The 18202-nt window shown below is 41.4% G+C and overlaps 2 protein-coding genes across 8 annotated transcripts in view; both read left to right on the forward strand.

The window, feature by feature from the left end:
• The first annotated feature begins 320 nt into the window (after positions 1-320).
• On the forward strand, positions 321-10262 carry casp2 (caspase 2, apoptosis-related cysteine peptidase). Of its 5 annotated transcripts, none has more exons than XM_039805315.1 (13): positions 321-472; positions 881-1044; positions 1674-1844; positions 2385-2459; positions 2685-2867; positions 3325-3394; positions 3836-3930; positions 5102-5284; positions 5670-5798; positions 5902-5992; positions 7151-7351; positions 8234-8343; positions 8475-10262. In XM_039805315.1, the coding sequence occupies exons 1-13, from the start codon at positions 466-468 to the stop codon at positions 8607-8609; spliced, it is 1614 nt and encodes a 537-aa protein (XP_039661249.1). In that variant the 5' UTR covers positions 321-465; the 3' UTR covers positions 8610-10262. The 5 variants fall into 5 exon arrangements, with proteins under 5 accessions (XP_039661249.1, XP_039661250.1, XP_039661251.1 ...); XM_039805316.1 differs by having other exon boundaries at positions 7151-7339; XM_039805317.1 differs by lacking the exon at positions 2685-2867.
• Positions 10263-11333: 1071 nt separating this feature from the next.
• The window catches only part of clcn1b (chloride channel, voltage-sensitive 1b), a 32338-nt gene continuing 25469 nt past the window's right edge, over positions 11334-18202 (forward strand). The window contains exons 1-2 of one of the 3 annotated variants that reach the window (XM_039805310.1): positions 11334-11361; positions 11640-12045. In XM_039805310.1, the coding sequence (XP_039661244.1) occupies positions 11854-12045 (192 nt within the window). In that variant the 5' untranslated portion in view covers positions 11334-11361; positions 11640-11853. Of the gene's footprint in view, positions 11362-11515; positions 12046-18202 lie in introns of those variants that run through there. The other 2 variants (XM_039805312.1, XM_039805311.1) reach the window with 2 other exon arrangements.

Here is an 18202-nt window from a genome sequence, read left to right on the forward strand (position 1 = left end):
AGATATTAATTACATATCTTAATTAAATGTTGTTTTTATGATTTTGAGCTAATCGTGCCTCTGTTTATTTTGAATCCCATAACAGTCCACGGCTCTCTATTAGTTAACTGTTTCTGCCTATCGTCAAAGTGCTCCTTATCAATTGGCTACTTATTTACAGAAAAAAGATTCAAATTCAAAATGCTCTTGAAGCCCTTATCTTTCAGTAATTTCACGGTAGGTGGACCCCGGCTGTCTGAAACCAGGTGATTGGAGATTTGAAACGCCACTCATAATATATGTTCCTGTCATTGGTCAGAATCCAAACGACGACTTGTAGCCCCATCCCCTTCCATTGCAGCACTGATACCCCGCGGAAGTTGTTCGTGTGTGGAGTGAGGACGGGATGTTTGTGTGAAATAGTGTGAAACACGTCGACATTTTACTGTACTTTTTTGACGGTTTGATAATCTGTTGCAGAAACAGATGAACGGTAAGAAGTAGGTTTGGAAGGAATTACATTTCGCTCACTTAAATGCAAGAAAAAAAGGGGCAATCCGAAATGAGCTAGCTAGGTAGTTAGCATTGGTAATTAGCCATCAACGCTTAATTGTCAACATAATTTTACTACAGTCTCCTGCATCATGCCGTTTTGGTAATTACAATATAAAGCTTTACATGTAGTTATTGTCTTGGCAAACTCATTATTTAGCTGCAACAGTGAGGTGTACAACGATACACAGTCTGGTTGCTAACGTATCTAATCATGACCACATAGTAACTTATGATGTAGGAAGACGCTGGAGTTGTTGACATTGCCTGTCACCTTGTTATACTGTGGTTTAACTTCCGTCTTATTGTTACGGAGGTTAATGTGTCTTGTCACCGGTCCTGTGCCCAGTTCGTTGGAGCAAAATGTTGGAGTGTGGCATGCTGGAGCGGGACAGACGCGCTCTTCGGAGATGCTCCAAAATTCTCTGCAAACAGCTGGTGGTGGATGAGCTGCTCATACAGTCCTTACAGGCAGACGACATCCTAACCGAAAGCATGGCAGAGATCATCATGGTATGTTAACACTGATAGATGGATATCATTTAATTTAGGACCCGCAGGTAACAAGCAGTCTGACTGTTGTATGTAAGCTACCTACACCTTGGATGTTAGCTAGATACACCTGCTAAAATTGCTTTAAAAGTGTCGTTTTAAATTAAACGAAATCGCCTAACTGCTTGCCATGTATGCCCACACTCAGGACTCAAACTTTGATGAGGGGTCACATGTAGATTTTAAGGGTTGACTAGCCAAATAGGTTGGGATCCACTAGGTCTGGGATCCACTAAGTTAGAGGGGAATTTTGGATGACTTTAAAGTTGTAGTCTTGCATGGGTAAAGTTACAAAAACGCCAAAATAAAAGCTTGCCAAAGACAAAGCCTTCAGTTTTTAAAAAAGCATGTGTTTCTCCCTGGCTGACTAACTGGTTACCACCTGAGATGCCCCCTTTAATCAACCAATGTCTGGTTGAAATCATGCTATTTTATTGTTACAATGATTGTGGTGACGCCTAACTGTAGTGTGTCAACAGCAATGGTTGGAAAACAAAATGTCATGATATTAGGGGTGTAGATAATGGTAAATGCAATGTCATCTTTGCCAGTAATAATTAGATTTTCTGGTCTGATCTCCTCTACTCCAGGCTGAGCAAACATCTCAGAAACGAAGCTGGCGCTTACTACTATTCTTGCCAAAACGGGGACCCAGAGCCTTTAGCAGCTTCTGCTCAGCTCTGCGAGAAACTGAGCAGCAGCATCTGTATGACCTGCTGACACAATCCCCAGAAAAGGATGGCAGAGATACGCCTGTAGAGGTTATTGTGCACTTCATCAAACACACACACACACACCAAAAAGCTACAGTATACACTAGCGCTGCACGATATTAGGAAAATATTCAATAATGTTGAATATCGCAATAACAATATTACTAGTGATAAATAAACATATTGCTGAGTATTGAAGTTCAAGTATTCAGTTCTGCTTTCTGCTGCTTTTAGTATACTGCTAAAATACAAATAATAATAATAATAATAATCTTAATTGAATTAAGAAGACTGAAAGGAAATATTTCTAACATTCTTTTGTTGAACAAATTGAACATTGAAATTAACACAAAAGGCACTATTAAAAAAAAAAAAGTGATAGTTGCATTTTAAAGTGCAGTTTCCTACTGGTACTTTCTTTCAACTAACTCCGAAAATCTATGTGTAGCAGACTTTCGCAATGTGTTTATCGCGCCAGTTGAAATCGCAAGGAGGATACAAAAAACTATTTATCGTGCAGCCCTAGTATACACAGCAGATTCCTACCAGGGACTTAGTGCAGTTTTTAAGACGGTTTTCTGCTCACAGATTATTCAGCCTGAGGAAGAGCCCGAGGGAAATACAGGCCGACTAGTAATGGCGACAACAGAAAAGAAGAGTGAGGTGAGCAGGGTACTTATAATCCCTCAACCAGGATTAGTTATTGTCACTGTTGACATTTTCACAAGGCTTGGACAGAGCAAAAACTAATCTCTGGAGAACTCTGTGCCATTGAATATGTATTTTAATGAAGTTTCATAATTGTAAGTCAATTAAACATGCTCACAGATCAAAGAAAGTTAGAGATTTCTGATAACCGCATGCTCCAGTTGAAATGGTCTTCCGCAGACATCCTCAGTAGACAGAGAAGAAGAGAGTGAGGTGAGCAGCACCTCGTCATGTCCAGTCCAAACCTCAGAAAGCTGCCTGCGCTCAGAGTCACCATTCAGAGGATTAATCCCAGTCAGGGAGGAAGACAGGATGACAGAGAGACAGAGGACAAAGAAAAGAGGAAGAGATAAACAGACAGATGTAAGAATCACAAACCACATCCATCTTATGTTAAGGCTCTGACACACCAACCCGATTATCGGCCATCGGACAGTCTGGCGAGGTCGGTGACTCGAGTCTGTTTGGTGTGTTCCGTGCCGTCATAAGCTCAAGTCGGCGTCCCTTCGGTGTGTTCTGAGGCACTTTTTTGACCTCGGGGAGCCGACTGATCAGTCCGACTGCCTTTTCTGCTGACGGTCGGCCATTGGGTTGCTGTGTCAGAGCCTTTAGACAACCAGATGGCCTGCTGAGGTAGTCAGACCGCAGGCAGGAGATTCCCTACAAGTTAGGTTAGGAGTGCAGTTGTCATTTTTCCACAAGAAGCAACAGTTGCTGCCACAGCAAAGAACAAAATCCTTCATTATCTGTCTTCTTGTGTGTGTGTTAAGCAACTGATGTTTTGTCATCAATAATTTTGTGCATGATTTTTGAATTTCAGAGGTGTGTGGACTATTCTCTTCCACTTCCCACCCAAGAAGAAATTGTTGCCAAGAGAGCAAGGACACATGGTGAGTGGTGGTGCAGTGTGTCCTGCATTCAGGTTAAAATAGGTTCCTCTGTGTCCGATGTTGTTGTCAATATTTTTCTGTTTCTGTGGAGACTATGGGTGGTGTCTGGAGAAAAAGGCTAATCTGTTGTCTAGTTTAAATAGCCAGGTAATCCAATTTACCTCAACAAAAAAAATGTTTTATCCAGCAGCTTTAAAGCGAGTCCAGTCTGTGTGAACTGTTTATTATATAATCTTATCACTGAGAGAAGTGTAGGAGTGTAGTTGCTCTAGAGTTCAGCTGCTGTCTGTACCTATAGGCGCCACGCCCCAAGAGTGACTCATTCACAGCATTTTAGTACAAAGTTTGTTGTTGCATGGCTGGCGGGAGCATACAAACTTGGCATCAGCAATTTAACTTGTAACAAGCAGAGTTTAATGTCTAATGTGTTTGTGTGTGCAGCAGAGTCCATGGAGTTTAGTTTGGATGCAGATAGTCCCATCAACACTCCTGTGCTCCCGTGCACTCCCGACTTTTACCTCTCTCACTGCCATCAGGTAAAATACTTCTCTTTACCAGGTCAGTTACTGTTATGTTTTACCTGTTACCTTTTGAGAAATACTTGCCTTCAGTGTTACACCAACTATCTGGATTTGAGTCAATATACAGCACTAAATACAGATTGTAAATTGGGTTAATTTGAAAAAGTAATAGAATAATGTTAAGTATACAGGCAAGGTGTTAATGTCTTTCAGGGTTTCCCACAGAAAATTTGTTAGTTAAGGTGGTAGGGTTGCCATCTGATTGGGGGGGTACTACACACTACATTAAATATTAAATTTAAATAATAATATATAATTAATAAATAACCAGCTTTTCAATATAACAGTTGCAATGTGCAATTTTAAGCTCATTAAACTGTTTTAAAAACAGTTTTACTTGCATTGCTCCCATTATCCTCCGTGACACGCTCTCTTCCACTTCGCCTGACAACTCTTCTCCAAAACAAACTGAGATCTGCTGAGATAACAGAGCTCAGCCCATAGCTTCACTCAATGCAGATAGTACACGTAAAATAAAAACAGGAAATGTAATTTGACTGTGTGTAGTGTTAACTACGCAAACTAACCGTGTGTTTTGAACCGCGTGTAGTGATTAAAAAAACAAACAGCTGTGTCTCAAAGACCGGGCAACAGCCAGGACGTTGACAATCCACACGCGAGAGGTGATGGATAGTTCCAGTCACTTCGTCATGTATAGAAGAAAGCCTCACTGATGTGAAGAACAGGACAGAGATACATATATAAATGCTCTCTGCCTGCTATATGCCAACGCTCCACTCACCCCGTCTCTGCCCGGGCATGCCCCGGCTGCCCGCACATTTGTTGACAAACTGGCGATTCATCCCTTTAAATGTGAATAAACAACTGTTACACCCACCGCCAGCAAATGCTCTTTCCGTTGTGATTGGTGGTATCTTGACAACTCGCCGTTACCTTGTTTCCTACAGACTGTGTTGATGCGACTTGTACATTACAGCCACTCAAACAGGACAGAGTAACACGGCGGATTCTTTTTTTTTGTTTTTGTTTTTGAAGACGTAGTTAAGGCGGCATGCACGTGTTGTTAAGGCGCCCGCCTAAACTGCAAAGTGCAGGTAAAGAAACATGGTAAAGAAATGGGTTCTTTACCATTTTTTTTTTCTCTCTCTCACTTCCTGCACTCCAGTCTTACAGAATGAATTCATCTCCTCGTGGTCTTGCTTTGGTGATCAGTAACGTGACCTTTGATCCTTGTGCGGCGCCGGACCTTGACCCTAGGAAGGGAGGTGAGGTGGACGATGAGGTCCTCAGGAAGGTCTTCACAGAGCTGGACTACCTGGTTACAGTCCACAGAGACCTCACTGCTCAGGTAACACACACAGACGCAAGCTCAGTATGTATTTACAGGATGTTATTTGAAACAAACAATCCATCTTCTTTAGACAAAGCTAGAACAGGGAAGTTGTAAAAGGGAGAGGAACAACATTTTGTCCTTGAATTGTTTTTTCAAAATCCCCCAGCCAGTGTTTGTAGAAAAAAAACAGTTTGTGAGGTTTGTTTATTACAAAGCAAACACACTTTGCAAAGCATGGGTGCTGGCTGTGGGAGTGGAAGAACTTGACTTTAAATAGATTTTCCACTTAAACCCAGAATGATCAATGTAACCACATGATTGCCTTACCAACCTGTTCAGTATTTAAAAAGCAACAGTCTGTGTTAACCACAATTGTCCTGATTCCTTATGCCTTGTGTAGGGCATGAGGTCATGCATTGAGAACTTTTGCCGTCGACCAGACCACCGGACAGTGGACAGCTGTGTGGTGTGTCTGCTCTCCCACGGAGTGGATGGAGCTATATATGGTACAGATGGACAGCTCGTGCAGGTGTGTTTGTTTGGTATCTTTCTTAGTTTGTATATGATGTCATTCAAGGGTAAAGATGCAGCCATTTTTCAGACATGTAACTTTGTCATTTGTTCATTTTCAGCTGGACTGGGTGTTTAAGTCCTTTGACAATGCGCACTGTCCCCTGCTGCAGAACAAGCCAAAGATCTTTTTCATCCAGGCCTGCAGAGGAGGTAAGGCTCTCGATCTTATTCTACACGCACCTCTATCATCGTTAATGTGGAATTAGGAAAATCTATGTATAATACATTTCTAAACCTCTAAAGGCTACTCATAATATTCATGTATGCAATAAATAAATGTAGCAGTCACAAGCTTACGGTAGTGCAGTGTTTCCGCAATATATTTTGACTCTGCTGCTTCAGATTTTTATGAAATGTCAGGAAGTCGCAATTACTCGACTCTGCAGAGCTGTCCCCTCCACCAAACTCAAGCTAACGGTCCCGCTCTCTCTCCCCTTTTGAGGGTGAGCAACTGGAACAGTGACAGGACATCATCACTTGCGAAGTCATGGCAATCAAATAAACAACAGCGCGAGTACAGCATTTTCTCCTCAGCCAGTGACAAACGAAAGTCTCGGCGGCTGATTTCCCAGGGAAACTGCGCTCATGAGGGTCCTGTGGAATATGGAATATAGCTACAATAGCTTGGAAAAGAGCGTTAAAGGCTCTGAATTTGATGAATTTACTGTTTATCAGACCCCAGAGGAGACAAGAAGCTATCTTTAGCTCACCCTGCAACAGACCGTCTGCCTTCCTCCTGCTGCAGGTTGTTGTATTCATGCGACATGCTGTATTCACTTACTGTTTAAAACTTTTTCTAGGTTAGTGAGAATGCATAGCGCGCAAAACCAACATGAAAAAAAACGTAATGTTACCTCAGCTTTTTGTTTTATTGCTAAACTGTATGTAAAATTGGCACAATGTTCAGTAATGGCTAGTGGTCATAGTGAGTAAAAATGTGATCTGAGATGCACATTGCGAAATGTGTTATGTATCTGGAATTGTTCATTAGCTATGTGTGATATCTTTCGAGCTGAATGGGCTCACAGTTACAACAGATTTTATTCTGATCCAAAGACTGAAATATAACTCTACATCCTGGAATGTAATTGTAAGACATATGATTGCAAATATGGGACCACACTCAGGACCCATAACACCTACAATATTTTTCATCACTGTTGCCAACCCGCAGTGTAGTTTCTAGTGCACCCCCACTATTTTTCAAATCCTAACCTAATGTTACCAAAGTACTTTTTTTGCAGCTAAAATGGAGAGGGAAAAAAGGTTAGCTAGTTTTAGCTAAATTGAAACTTTCTTGTCTTCCAGAGGAGATGGACTGTGGAGTCGAGCAGATAGATGGGCCAGCGAGGACCTGCTCACCATGCTGTGAACAGCTGGATGCTGGAAGGGAAGGACAGGGGGATGCACACTCTAGACAGAGAGGGGACATGGGGAGGCCCAGGATTAAACTGCCCCAGCGGTCTGACATGCTCTGTGGCTTTGCATCTCTCAAAGGTCAGAGAATTTGTAAGTCTGTCCCTTTTGATTTTCTGGGGTGGATTTATGTATCAAATGTGTTGTTTAACAGAAGTGTAAAAAACAAAACAATAAAAATGAATGAGGCAGTAGAGATGTGCAGTAATCCATGCAATGCAAAAGAAGTTGACATTTCAACCAATCAAAAATAAATCAGTGTGTGGACTATCTGCCTTTTTTTTCTCTGCAGATTTCGTCCTGTACCAAACTATGGTTTTAATGTGCACCTGTTTTCTGCCGGTATTGCATGCAGCAATGCACAGGAACTAACTTCAACAAAACCAATATGAGAGGATATTGGAGGCTTTAAAAGGAAATCCACCGATTTGACACATCAAAGTCAGTTTACAGTGCTTGGAAAGTACTACTGAATTTGTGAAATGTTGTATAAAGCCTTCTGTGACTAAAGAGGGAGCTGTGCGAAAGTCTGAGAAGTTGCCTCAAGTTCAGCTTGGAGGTGAAAATGACAAGTTTTAAAATAAAAAATGTGAGGTTACCAGACCTCTGTAGCCTTCTTCTCATCTCTGCTTGAGACTTGAGGCTATACTCGCCACTACAAGCATAACATACCCGATCTCCAACCAAACCGTAGCATCATGGTGTCCATATTGGTGGACTGTCACTTTTAAGAACTAAAGTGCCAGGGGTTAAAATTGTTGTGGTTGATTCCTGTCAGCTGTGCCACCCTTTCCGTCTGAGCTTAGACTTCTTTTCCTCGCCAGCTATCACGGTTTTAGATGTTAAGATAATTTTTTGACCAGTAGATAGTTTCGGTTTCCAGTCATGTAAATAGCAGACACCATCTTGGATCTGTCTCCCTGCATCTCATCTGGATGTATTAAGCCTGCATTGTTTGATCTCTTGCTCCTCAAGGCACAGCAGCCATGCGGAACACCAAGAGAGGATCCTGGTTCATCCAGGAACTTAACACAACACTGCGCCTCCAAGCCAGAGACACACACCTTGCAGACATCATGGTGCAGGTGAACACAAGTGTCCTGTACCCACATATTTGCATTCATAGTGTAAAATATGCTTTCTTGTTTGGTAAACTTCTTTACGACATCACTGTAATCTCTTTCTCTTTTTTTTTTCTTCTCCCATCTGTGTCCAGGTCAACCGGCGTATTAAGGAGCGGGAGGGTTATGCTCCTGGCACCGCCCACCATCGCTGCAAAGAGATGTCGGAGTTCACCAGCTCATTGTGCAAAGACCTCTACCTTTTCCCCAAGTACCAGCCCCAGTATTGAGACAAACACACACACACAAACACACACAAACAGCATTCCTTGCATTTAAGGTGCACACAATGGTTCATTCCACTCTAATTTCTGCCACACACTTACACATTCCTCTGTTACAGCTTCACTTCCAAACAGAGGATTTATTCATTCATATTTTCTGTGTAAATACTGCCTCCTCAGACATACACACACTTGTGCATACACTCACCGAAATCTTGGAAAGAAAAAAGGAGCAAGCTTATGTTAATCTACATGTACTCAGAAATGGGCAACACATTAGCATACAACTTACTCCCGTGTCTGTGTCAATGCCAGTTAGAGGGTTTAGTTGATAATCCTTTTTAGACAAAGACAGAATCGTATTTTATTGTTTTCCTACTGCACAGCTACAGTACTTTTGAGGTTTCACTCTCTTTTTAAGATGTATTTTGTACACAGATCTATTTTTGTGGCTTTATTTTGTATGAAATTGTTTTTATGAGCATTTTAAGCCCATTCTCTTTATTTGTATGTTAGTAAGTAAGTTTGTTATAATTTGTGACCATTTCTTGTTTTTAGTATAGTGCCAGGCAGGGGGCAGCACAGCAAAGACAAATGCATTTTATCGTCTCTCTTTCATAAATGTTCATGTTTTTCACTTCAAATTGATCATCACAATGATGATTAAACGGTATTTTCTCTGCAACGGGTTTTATTTTTTTTAAGGACAAAAACCTACAGGGCAGCTTCACAAGACCTTGAATTGTTTCAGTCATTTATTTTTTCGCTTTCATTTGTGGATGTTCAATCAGGAACATTTTTCTTTTAAACCTTAAATTCTATAAAAAGGGCATCCACTGTAAATTTCACTTCATATCAGCTGTGTTACTGTAGATCTGTCCCTGTCAGAGTGGGCTGCCTGGGGAATGTGGTGCTACTTGTGGGGTCATACATCTACAGTGTGAACTCTGACCTTTAGGCTAACTCGGACTCCTAATAGTGTTTCTCCCAATGTGGGAGCTGCACATTTAGTTAGTCTCTCTACAGTTTTTGTGGTATTTTACTGTATCTGATACAGTACAGATAAAAATGTATTTTGTATGTCTTCCATAAACAATATGCAGTTTTCTACAGCAGCCTGTGCCATGTGAGGATAATCTATTAGATAAATTTATGACCATGGAGCTTTTATTGTATCTTTTTTGGCACCCCCCACACAAGAGAAAACCAGTTCTCAAGGCTGTGGAAGCATTAGGTTTCCCAGAAAAGCCCTGATCAGGCAAATTGTGTTTTGTTACTACAGCGTTGTAGTCAGTCCCTCCAGGATTTCGCAGCATATTTGGGGGATCGTTGCAGCCCAAAATGCCCGATTTTGCTGGAGCAAATTGTAAAAAATTGCAATGAAAGTTGCAAGGTCGCACTACGAGCACGCACAGATCCTGGCCTGGAAGGTGATCACCCTTCTTATCCTTTTGATTTTTGAAATTATTTAAACACAAACATTGGAGAAGTATAAAAGGGTTACTCTCCTGCCATGTGAGACGGTTTGAAGGTTGATATTTGCTGCCAAGCTCTGCAGAGTAGCAGGGTTGGGGGGGCCAGGAGAGCTTTTATTTCTGTCAACACCAATGACTGCCAAATGTTCTATACAATAAACCAACCATGTTTTTTTTAAAACAAGACAAACTGTTGTTGTTTTTTCTTACAATTGCATGTGCATACGAGTGTATTTGCATTTTCCTGTGACTGCGTTTTTTGTGTGCATATGTTTAGTTTAAGTTGAATCCTGCACCTTGAGTGTAAGGCCTCAGCACAAATGTACTCTCCTGTTCATGCTCCACTCTATTTGATCCTCCTTGTTGCTGTGTTTGTGTGTTGTTCCCCGCATACAGCCTGTCCGCTCTGTTCTCCAGTATAGTATAACTGGCTCCCTACTATTCCGCTGCGCTCAGGTCTCTCCATGCTGTGACTGGGACGTATGTATCTCTCACACTGCCAGCCGCCCAGTGATAATGTTCTTAGTGTATCAGATAGAGGCCCAGCCAGCTGTCCACAGTCATTCTCCCTTGACACACACATACACACACCGTTGGTCAGAGTAACACATTTCTCGCTGGCCTCCGGTGTAGCTGTGAGATTAGGTTGTTATGTGCTGGCGTGTGGACCACAAAGCAGGGCAGGGTGTCTTTTTGTGTCCGTGGCTGTCATAATGGCCGCCTGTTTTATCAGCCTGAGGGAAGGGACCATAGGACGAGTTAGCTTAGATTAACTTGTCTGAGTGGGATGTTGTGTCTCTTTGGGGTGCTGAGCAGTAGTGGTCTACTCAGACGGCCTGTGGGCTTTTCAGCTTTAAGTGAATGATGTGCAGCACATATGAGATTAGCTCCCTTCCTGTATTACCTCTAGATATCTGAACCTGCTGAAGAGGTTAAGCAATATAGAGATCACTTTACCAAGCTCTGCAGTGGGTCCTGCAAGCATTTTTTTTTTGTTAGGGGGAGGGGGGTGTTTTACCATGGGAGGGCACATTTGTGGCGATTTTATTTTTCCCTAAGGAGAACTGCCATAGCATGTGAGTGTTATGGGGATTGCCTTGCATCATTGGCTGATTAGGTGTGAGCTGTCATAGGGGTGTCAGATGCACCTTCCTGCTGCGCCGGCACGCGCGGCAGCCCTATGGGGGTGCCCTTCTAACCCCCCATCCAAACAAGAACAGTCCATCAAAACACACACCTAATGGCCGGCCGGCTGGCAGGGAGGTGCTACTAAGGGCAACAAGGTGTGTGTGTGTGTGTGTGTGTGTGTGTGTGTGTGTGTGTGTGTGTGTGTGTGTGTGTGTGTGTGTGTGTGTGTGTGTGTGTGTGTGTGTGTGTGTGTGTGTGTGTGTGTGTGTGTGTGTGTGTGTGTGTGTGTGTGTGTGTGTGTGTGTGTGTGTGTGTGTGTGTGTGTGTGTGTGTGTGGTTCTAATAAAGGAAAGCACTGCGTCCTTCACTGCCTCATCAGATGGCTTTGCCCTGCTGTGTCCGCCTGTCTGATTTCTGTCCGTGTGTCTGTCAGGTCTACAGTGGAGTTGGATGGCTCGCAGCCTCTGGATCATCTGGAGAAGAGTGCGTTCGGGAAGGACGTCATCTGTGTTTCTTGACTTTCTCTATGTAACAAGCGTGTTTGAGAACGAGTTTAAAGGAGAGTGAGAAACTAGAAGATGTTTTTGTTTATTTGACGTAGTGTAAAGTGTGTGTGTGTGTGTGTGTGTGTGTGTGTGTGTGTGTGTATGTATATATATATATATATATATATATATAAAAGAGCGAGACAGAGAGAACGCTTGTGTGTGTGTATATGGTGTTGCCCACGGCATTGGAAATGCTGGGGTGTCCAGCAAGGTTATTTTTGGATCAGTGACAGCGTGTCAATGGCTGCAGATGCGTCGCAAAGGAAGGCTCTGAGATACCAACAGACCCTGGTAGGTCTTTCCTAAATCTTTCTTTACCTGCCTGCCTGTCTGCTGTTATTTTAAAATGTCATTTCCTTTCCACTCATTTCATGCCCCTCCACCTGCTTCTCCCTCATCTCTCCATCTACCCACCAGTCACTTAGTCTTTTCCAACCATCCTTTACTGTTCCTCACTCACTTTCTAATTATTTCCAACCACCTTTCAATACTTTCCTTCCACAACTACCTCCTAGTCATTTGTATTTCCGTATGCATGCTGCATCCTTTTTTTTTTTGTCCACCAGCAGTGAACTCTTGTTTTTACATGCTTCTCTACTACGTTGCAAAAACTTCTCCAAATGCCCCTCTTGAATCAATACTCCTCAACTATCTTCCTTCTCCTCTTTACTTCTTGATCAAGATTTGAACAAGAACTTAATGTCAAATTTATTTGCACAGCACTCAAACACATTCACAGTCTCCGCTGGTTTCACACCGCCCACGTAACGAAACACTGAGTAAAGGCGTTAAAATGGAAAGTCATCCCTGCAAAAGTCAAGGATTTTATAATTTATTTTTTATTTAAATCCCTTACATGATCCCTTGCATTTTTGTTGTTGTTCAATTACCCAGGTTCTATCCTAACGTACATTTCGTTTTACTGACCTCTCTATCTTCTATATGTCTGTACGCCTCCCTTAAGCTGGACCCTTGTAAAGTCATTGCTGTTTCTGTGTGTTGGTGGATATAAATACTTATATACAGGAAACCTGAGCAGACAGGTTAGATGTACGTGTTGAGATGAAGTCATGTCACAATCCTCTGGTTCATCTGTTTAAAAGCTCATCCAAAATGATGGTCATTCCTCCCAGGAGCATCATGTCTGACATTGACTCATAATTTAATTTCATCCAATCACACCTGCTCTATGGACATACAGTAAATGACTCATGATGTCTGTTGTTTTTAAAGGTAATTTTCTGCAGAGTGGAAAGTGAATTACAAGGCAAGAGAATGACAGATACATGAGCAACTGAGGTGAGAGCAGCTGGGGTGTGTATGTATGTGTTAGAGCAGCCTGACAAAGCGAGGAGGAGCGGTGACAGTGACAGAGCGTCCGTGTTGTTCCTCTTTTCCTTCTCTTCCTCTCCTATAAGACGATGGACGATTGCCCATAGCAAATCTCTTCATCCTAGCCCTTGTGGAGCCCTTCAGGGGCCCACAGCTCAGATATAAATAAGAAATCTCAATTAATAACACTATTTACAGGCTTAAGTCTTACAACTCAGGTGTGAAAGCTGTGATGGCGTCTGGGTGTGTGTGTGAGAGAGAAGAAATTAGAGCCTTGAGGGATTGGAGGAGTTCATGTGTAGAGCTGTTAAAAACTCATCCTAATATGATGTATTTATTGATTAGCAGGGTGGCATGGTTGAGTATATTTTCAGATTGATGGTTTAGCTGCCTAAGTCTTCACAGATGCACACCGATGCTGCGAGGTTACAATAGACTTAGATAGTTTTTAGTGTTCTCAGTATGTGTTGAGGTTAAAACTGGGTTACGTTAGGTTAAAAGGCAAAGGTGTTTTAGATGTTTATGTTACATATAACCTGCTTCATACTGAGCTTGTACTGTCATTTTACATTACAGGATTTACGTGTTTGTGTAAATAATCAAATCAAGATGATCAATTAAATAAGAATTGAATGAGTAGTAGTAAAAAAAGAAGAACACAGTTGAGATAAGAAAAATATGTAACGCTATATTTTACAGGCCTGTAGTTTCCAAATAATTTTCTAGGTTCCTCAAAAGAGCAATATAACTTCTTACTAATTATAGGGAAAATAGGAAATTTCCTTGAAAGTAAAGCTCCATTTAAATCCAAATGATTCCTTATTGATTATTAATTTATTATTGGAAACTATTCTCTATATGTGTTGAGTTGTTTTTTTGTCTGCCCTTCATTTGAAGTGTACCAATTAAACACTGCCTCTATTTTTCCTTTAGTTAGTACATGTAACCTCACTCCTGGTACAGAGGTGCAGCATTTCGCTCATGGACTTTCTTTTTAGCTTGTAACATTTACTCATTTGTTGTAAACTTGGTGTTCTTCTCTCATAAATGCATAGTTCTTTCCAGGAAACTTCTTGGAAATAATTAGGGAATATGATATCCGGACATTACAGACCCGTAACATAAAGCGTTAAAAAAAAAAAAAAAAAAAAGCCCAGTTTTAACCTAGATGTTTTTTGACCTGCAAAGTGCCAAATTATTGCTTGCTGGGTTTGTAAACTTGTGTTAATTACTTCCAAGTCACACAACTGTTGTTGACCCTTGACCTTAACAAAGAGGAAGCACCCTCTGTTGACTTGTGCCACACAGATGGACACACTCCAGCAGGGTGGCGAGAACAGGTGTGTGTGTGTGTGTGTGTGTGTGTGTGTGTGTGTGTGTGTGTGTGTGTGTGTGTGTGTGTGTGTCACATACTGTATGTCTATACTTGCTGATATAGCGCTGATTGTGTGTTACAGTTTTATTTGATGGATGTGGTTAAAAATGAGGTTGTGTGAGGAGACGAGTCTCAATCTGTGAGAATGTCAACCGCAGTGAAATAGATCTCATAAGTCTCAAATGTTACAGGATACTAAAAGGGATAATGTTCACCTGCCAAATGCCTCGCAGACTGGGATGTAGACGATTAAGCCATTAAATTTCATATGATATCCCAGTCGCTTGATGTGTCTTTTCAATTACAGAGGTGGCTATAATAATTAAACTATTAGTAAGTTAAATTACAGTTACATGATGAAACACCATGCTAACGTTGCAAAATGGTGTCAATAAGGTGCCATTGTATTTGTGCAAATGTTTAAGCCCTCCATCTGTCTGTACAACAGGCCTCCTGGGAGAGATGGGTCGAGACAGCACGAGAGAGAGGGAGAGGTGCGGGGAAGTGTGTCAGTGAACATTGGGTCACACTGCTGCTAAATTTATCTACGAGTAAGGTTTCACCTCAGGGGTGGGGGTTGGATGGATGGGGACAAGGGGTGGTAAGAGGGAAAGATTGAGGGGGGAGAGTGAGGGAGAAAGGTGAAAGGCTGCACGCAAGAGTTCAATCATAGGTGAGACGCAGAGAAAAGTACAAAAAATCTGTTTATGGCATTGAAGGACATATGAATCTAAATTTCTAATGTGTATTTGTACCTTTAGAGTTGTTCAATTAGGAAAACAAACAAAAACACTTGACTGAATATAAACCAAGATTTAATTTCCCAAAAGCATCTCAAGGCTAAGGTGATATCAAGACACACATTTACAATTGGACGATGTGACGAAGATTATCTTTGCCTTCAAAACTTGGACCCCAAAAAACAAAGTGCAATTAGACAGTTGTGGTCTCAAAATGTCTTAAATGTGTTTTTCTGGCTCTTAAATCAATTTGTAGCAAACAAATTTAAACTGCAAATTATTTTCAAAAACTTAAATTCTTGATTGAACAAGGCATTCAATTTTTAATCTGCTAATTCTATCTGCTCAGGTTATTAATGTGTGGGTGTAGTGTATCCTAACATGCTTCCGGTAAGAGACAACAAAACACCCTGTACAGGACGCCAGTCTATTGCAGGCAAAGTCAGACATATTTACACTCAATTTACCTTCATAGTGTTGAAATAGAAATCAAATTGTGTTATTTTCAAGCTGGCAGCAGCACTCCAGATGTAGGGCCAAAGGTAGTTGCCAGTGATAAAGTATCCAACTCCAACATAAAGTTAAATAAAACACTACAGTCTGCTAAACTCACTGAACTCTACTGTTTTCCGCCAGATAAATGCAGACAGAAACTCAGCAGCACTCTGGTCTCCAAAGACCCAGAAACCATGTGACAACTAAAGGGTCACAACTAGAGATGGTCCGATACCAGTATCCGTATCGGCTCTGATACTCCCTAAAACGCTGGTATCGGTATCGGGAAGTACTGGAGTTTATGCACCGATCCAATACCACGTAATAAAGCCCTAAAGAAAATCTACGGTAAAGTAGTTTATTTATGTTCTTTTTCCGTTATAACTGACTGTCAAACTGGAGAATGAAAGAAAGTTCTACGGCATTCATTGTTTGTTTGTTCATGTTTTACAAAGAGTTTAACCTGAGCCAGACAGACAACAAAGAAATCATATCACATCCATACAGGGATAGTAGTATACAGCTGTTAAAACATAATAAAATATATGACAGAATCGGTATCGGGAAGCAAAAAATGGTATCGGGCCATCTCTAAGTCACAACAGAACAGTCTGTATCCCATTTTAGGTCCCACAGTTGGAGAATGGCTTGACTAAATGAAGGTAGAGCCCAATTGATGTAACAGCAAGCCGATATTCTCATCTGATACCGACTTATCCTAAATACATTTAGTTTGTCTATATATTGGCATAGAAATGCTATAGGCTGCATTTGTATGTATTTTGGACTAGTTTTTCTTAGTTCAGGATGTATATATTCATTATTTTAATTATAATTTTCAAGTATGTTTAATGTTAAAATTTATATTCTTCTTTCAAATATATTGTTGAACTGTAAAGTATCTTGCCACAATTTGAACTCTTTAGTAACCAAATGTGAGCAATCACTGCCAACAACATACATGTTTGTCAGGCTTTAGTAAAGCATGTCATGTATGTTGAAGGCACTTAAAGTACAGTACAGTGTTATCCACACAATGTTAATATAGTTACGGTCTCAACTCAGTCAGCAGGTATTATCTTCATACTTTAAGCTTGTGTCCTGCCTGCAGAATATCATTCATGATCCAGCTTCAGGAATCTGCTGGATCGGCCGCCTGACTGAGAAATTGCCCCTCTGAATTAAGAGCTGATGACAATTTATTGTCAAGCCTCAAGTGTCTCTATTAACCTCTACTGCTTTCTTGTGTGTGTGTGTGTGTGTGTGTGTGTGTGTGTGTGTGTGTGTGTGTGTGTGTGTGTGTGTGTGTGTGTGTGTGTGTGTGTGTGTGTGTGTGTGTGTGTGTGTGTGTGTGTGTGTGTGGGGTGTGTGTACCGGGCCAAACCTGTCAGTCACTGGGCTGTACTGTATACTATATGGAGGCAGGTAGCAGGTACGGTCTGTGTCCGTCACACTGGCAAAGACAGGAAAGGACAGATGTAAGACAAAGATATCCAGAGAGGGAATTACAGGATACTAAAGGTGCACAAGAAAGTGAACAGCAACCTGCTGGTGGAACGGCTGAAAAGATGAGGGAGCGGATCAACACTTTTGAAACAGTTCTGAATATTGATCAATTTCTGGTAAGGTTTATTATCTTGTATATTGTATAAGTGTTTTCTACCTGAAGTTGGAACTATTCTTGCAAGGACTGATGCATTTATGACTTAGATAAGAGGTAAAGAAGGTCACTTTTGTACTGTCTTGTTTATTGACTTTAATTTTCATGTTGTGACATAACTTATCACATGTAAACCAGGTTTATAGGGGAACTCCACAGTTATTTTTTCCCCCCTGGATTACTTTGTGTAAATTGAACTGTGGGCTCATACATAAACCATTTCACAGTTTGGTTTATTTTTCTCCTTTGGCCTCGCCGACATGCCATAATTAGAACATGACAGCTTGAACAGTGTTTGGACGAGCCATGGAAATGTTATTGTGCTGGTTAATTAGTGTATGCATATGGAGACGTGTGTGTGTGTGTGTGTGTGTGTGTGTGTGTGTGTGTGTGTGTGTGTGTGTGTGTGTGTGTGTGTGTGTGTGTGTGTGTGTGTGTGTGTGTGTGTGTGTGTGTGTGTGTGTGTGTGTGTGTGTGTGTGGTGGTTTCGGGTGGGGGGCTAATCTCCTGATCTATCTGTCAGTGAGCGGGTCAGATTTTTATCATTAACCTTGTGCTATGGGACAAGGCTGTATTGTTGTAAGGCCTAAACACACACATTAATTTAGCACATAACTCATAAACACACAAACTTAGCATGCTTAAGAACCCGCAGAAACGCACACAGATATTTATGAATATGCAGTGCTGAGTCTCTCTCGTGAGGACCGCAGGAATGTGCTATTATTTTTTTTAATTAACTCTCAATGTCACACTGCCCTTCAACCTCACCATCTATTGGCAGCTCACACTACTGAAGCTCTCCCACTCTCTCTTCTCTGCAGGCTCCTCTCTGTTTTGTTTTCA

The sequence above is a fragment of the Perca fluviatilis genome, chromosome 7, assembly GCF_010015445.1.
Source record: "Perca fluviatilis chromosome 7, GENO_Pfluv_1.0, whole genome shotgun sequence".
NCBI lineage: Eukaryota > Metazoa > Chordata > Actinopteri > Perciformes > Percidae > Perca > Perca fluviatilis.

What these genes read in the sequence shown, in the direction of transcription:
- casp2 (XM_039805315.1), top strand. An exon ending in GCAGAGATACGCCTGTAGAG is followed by an intron (nt 1,845 to 2,384) that starts GTTATTGTGCAC and finishes TTCTGCTCACAG; the next exon opens with ATTATTCAGCCTGAGGAAGA. An exon ending in GAAGAGATAAACAGACAGAT is followed by an intron (nt 2,868 to 3,324) that starts GTAAGAATCACA and finishes TTTGAATTTCAG; the next exon opens with AGGTGTGTGGACTATTCTCT.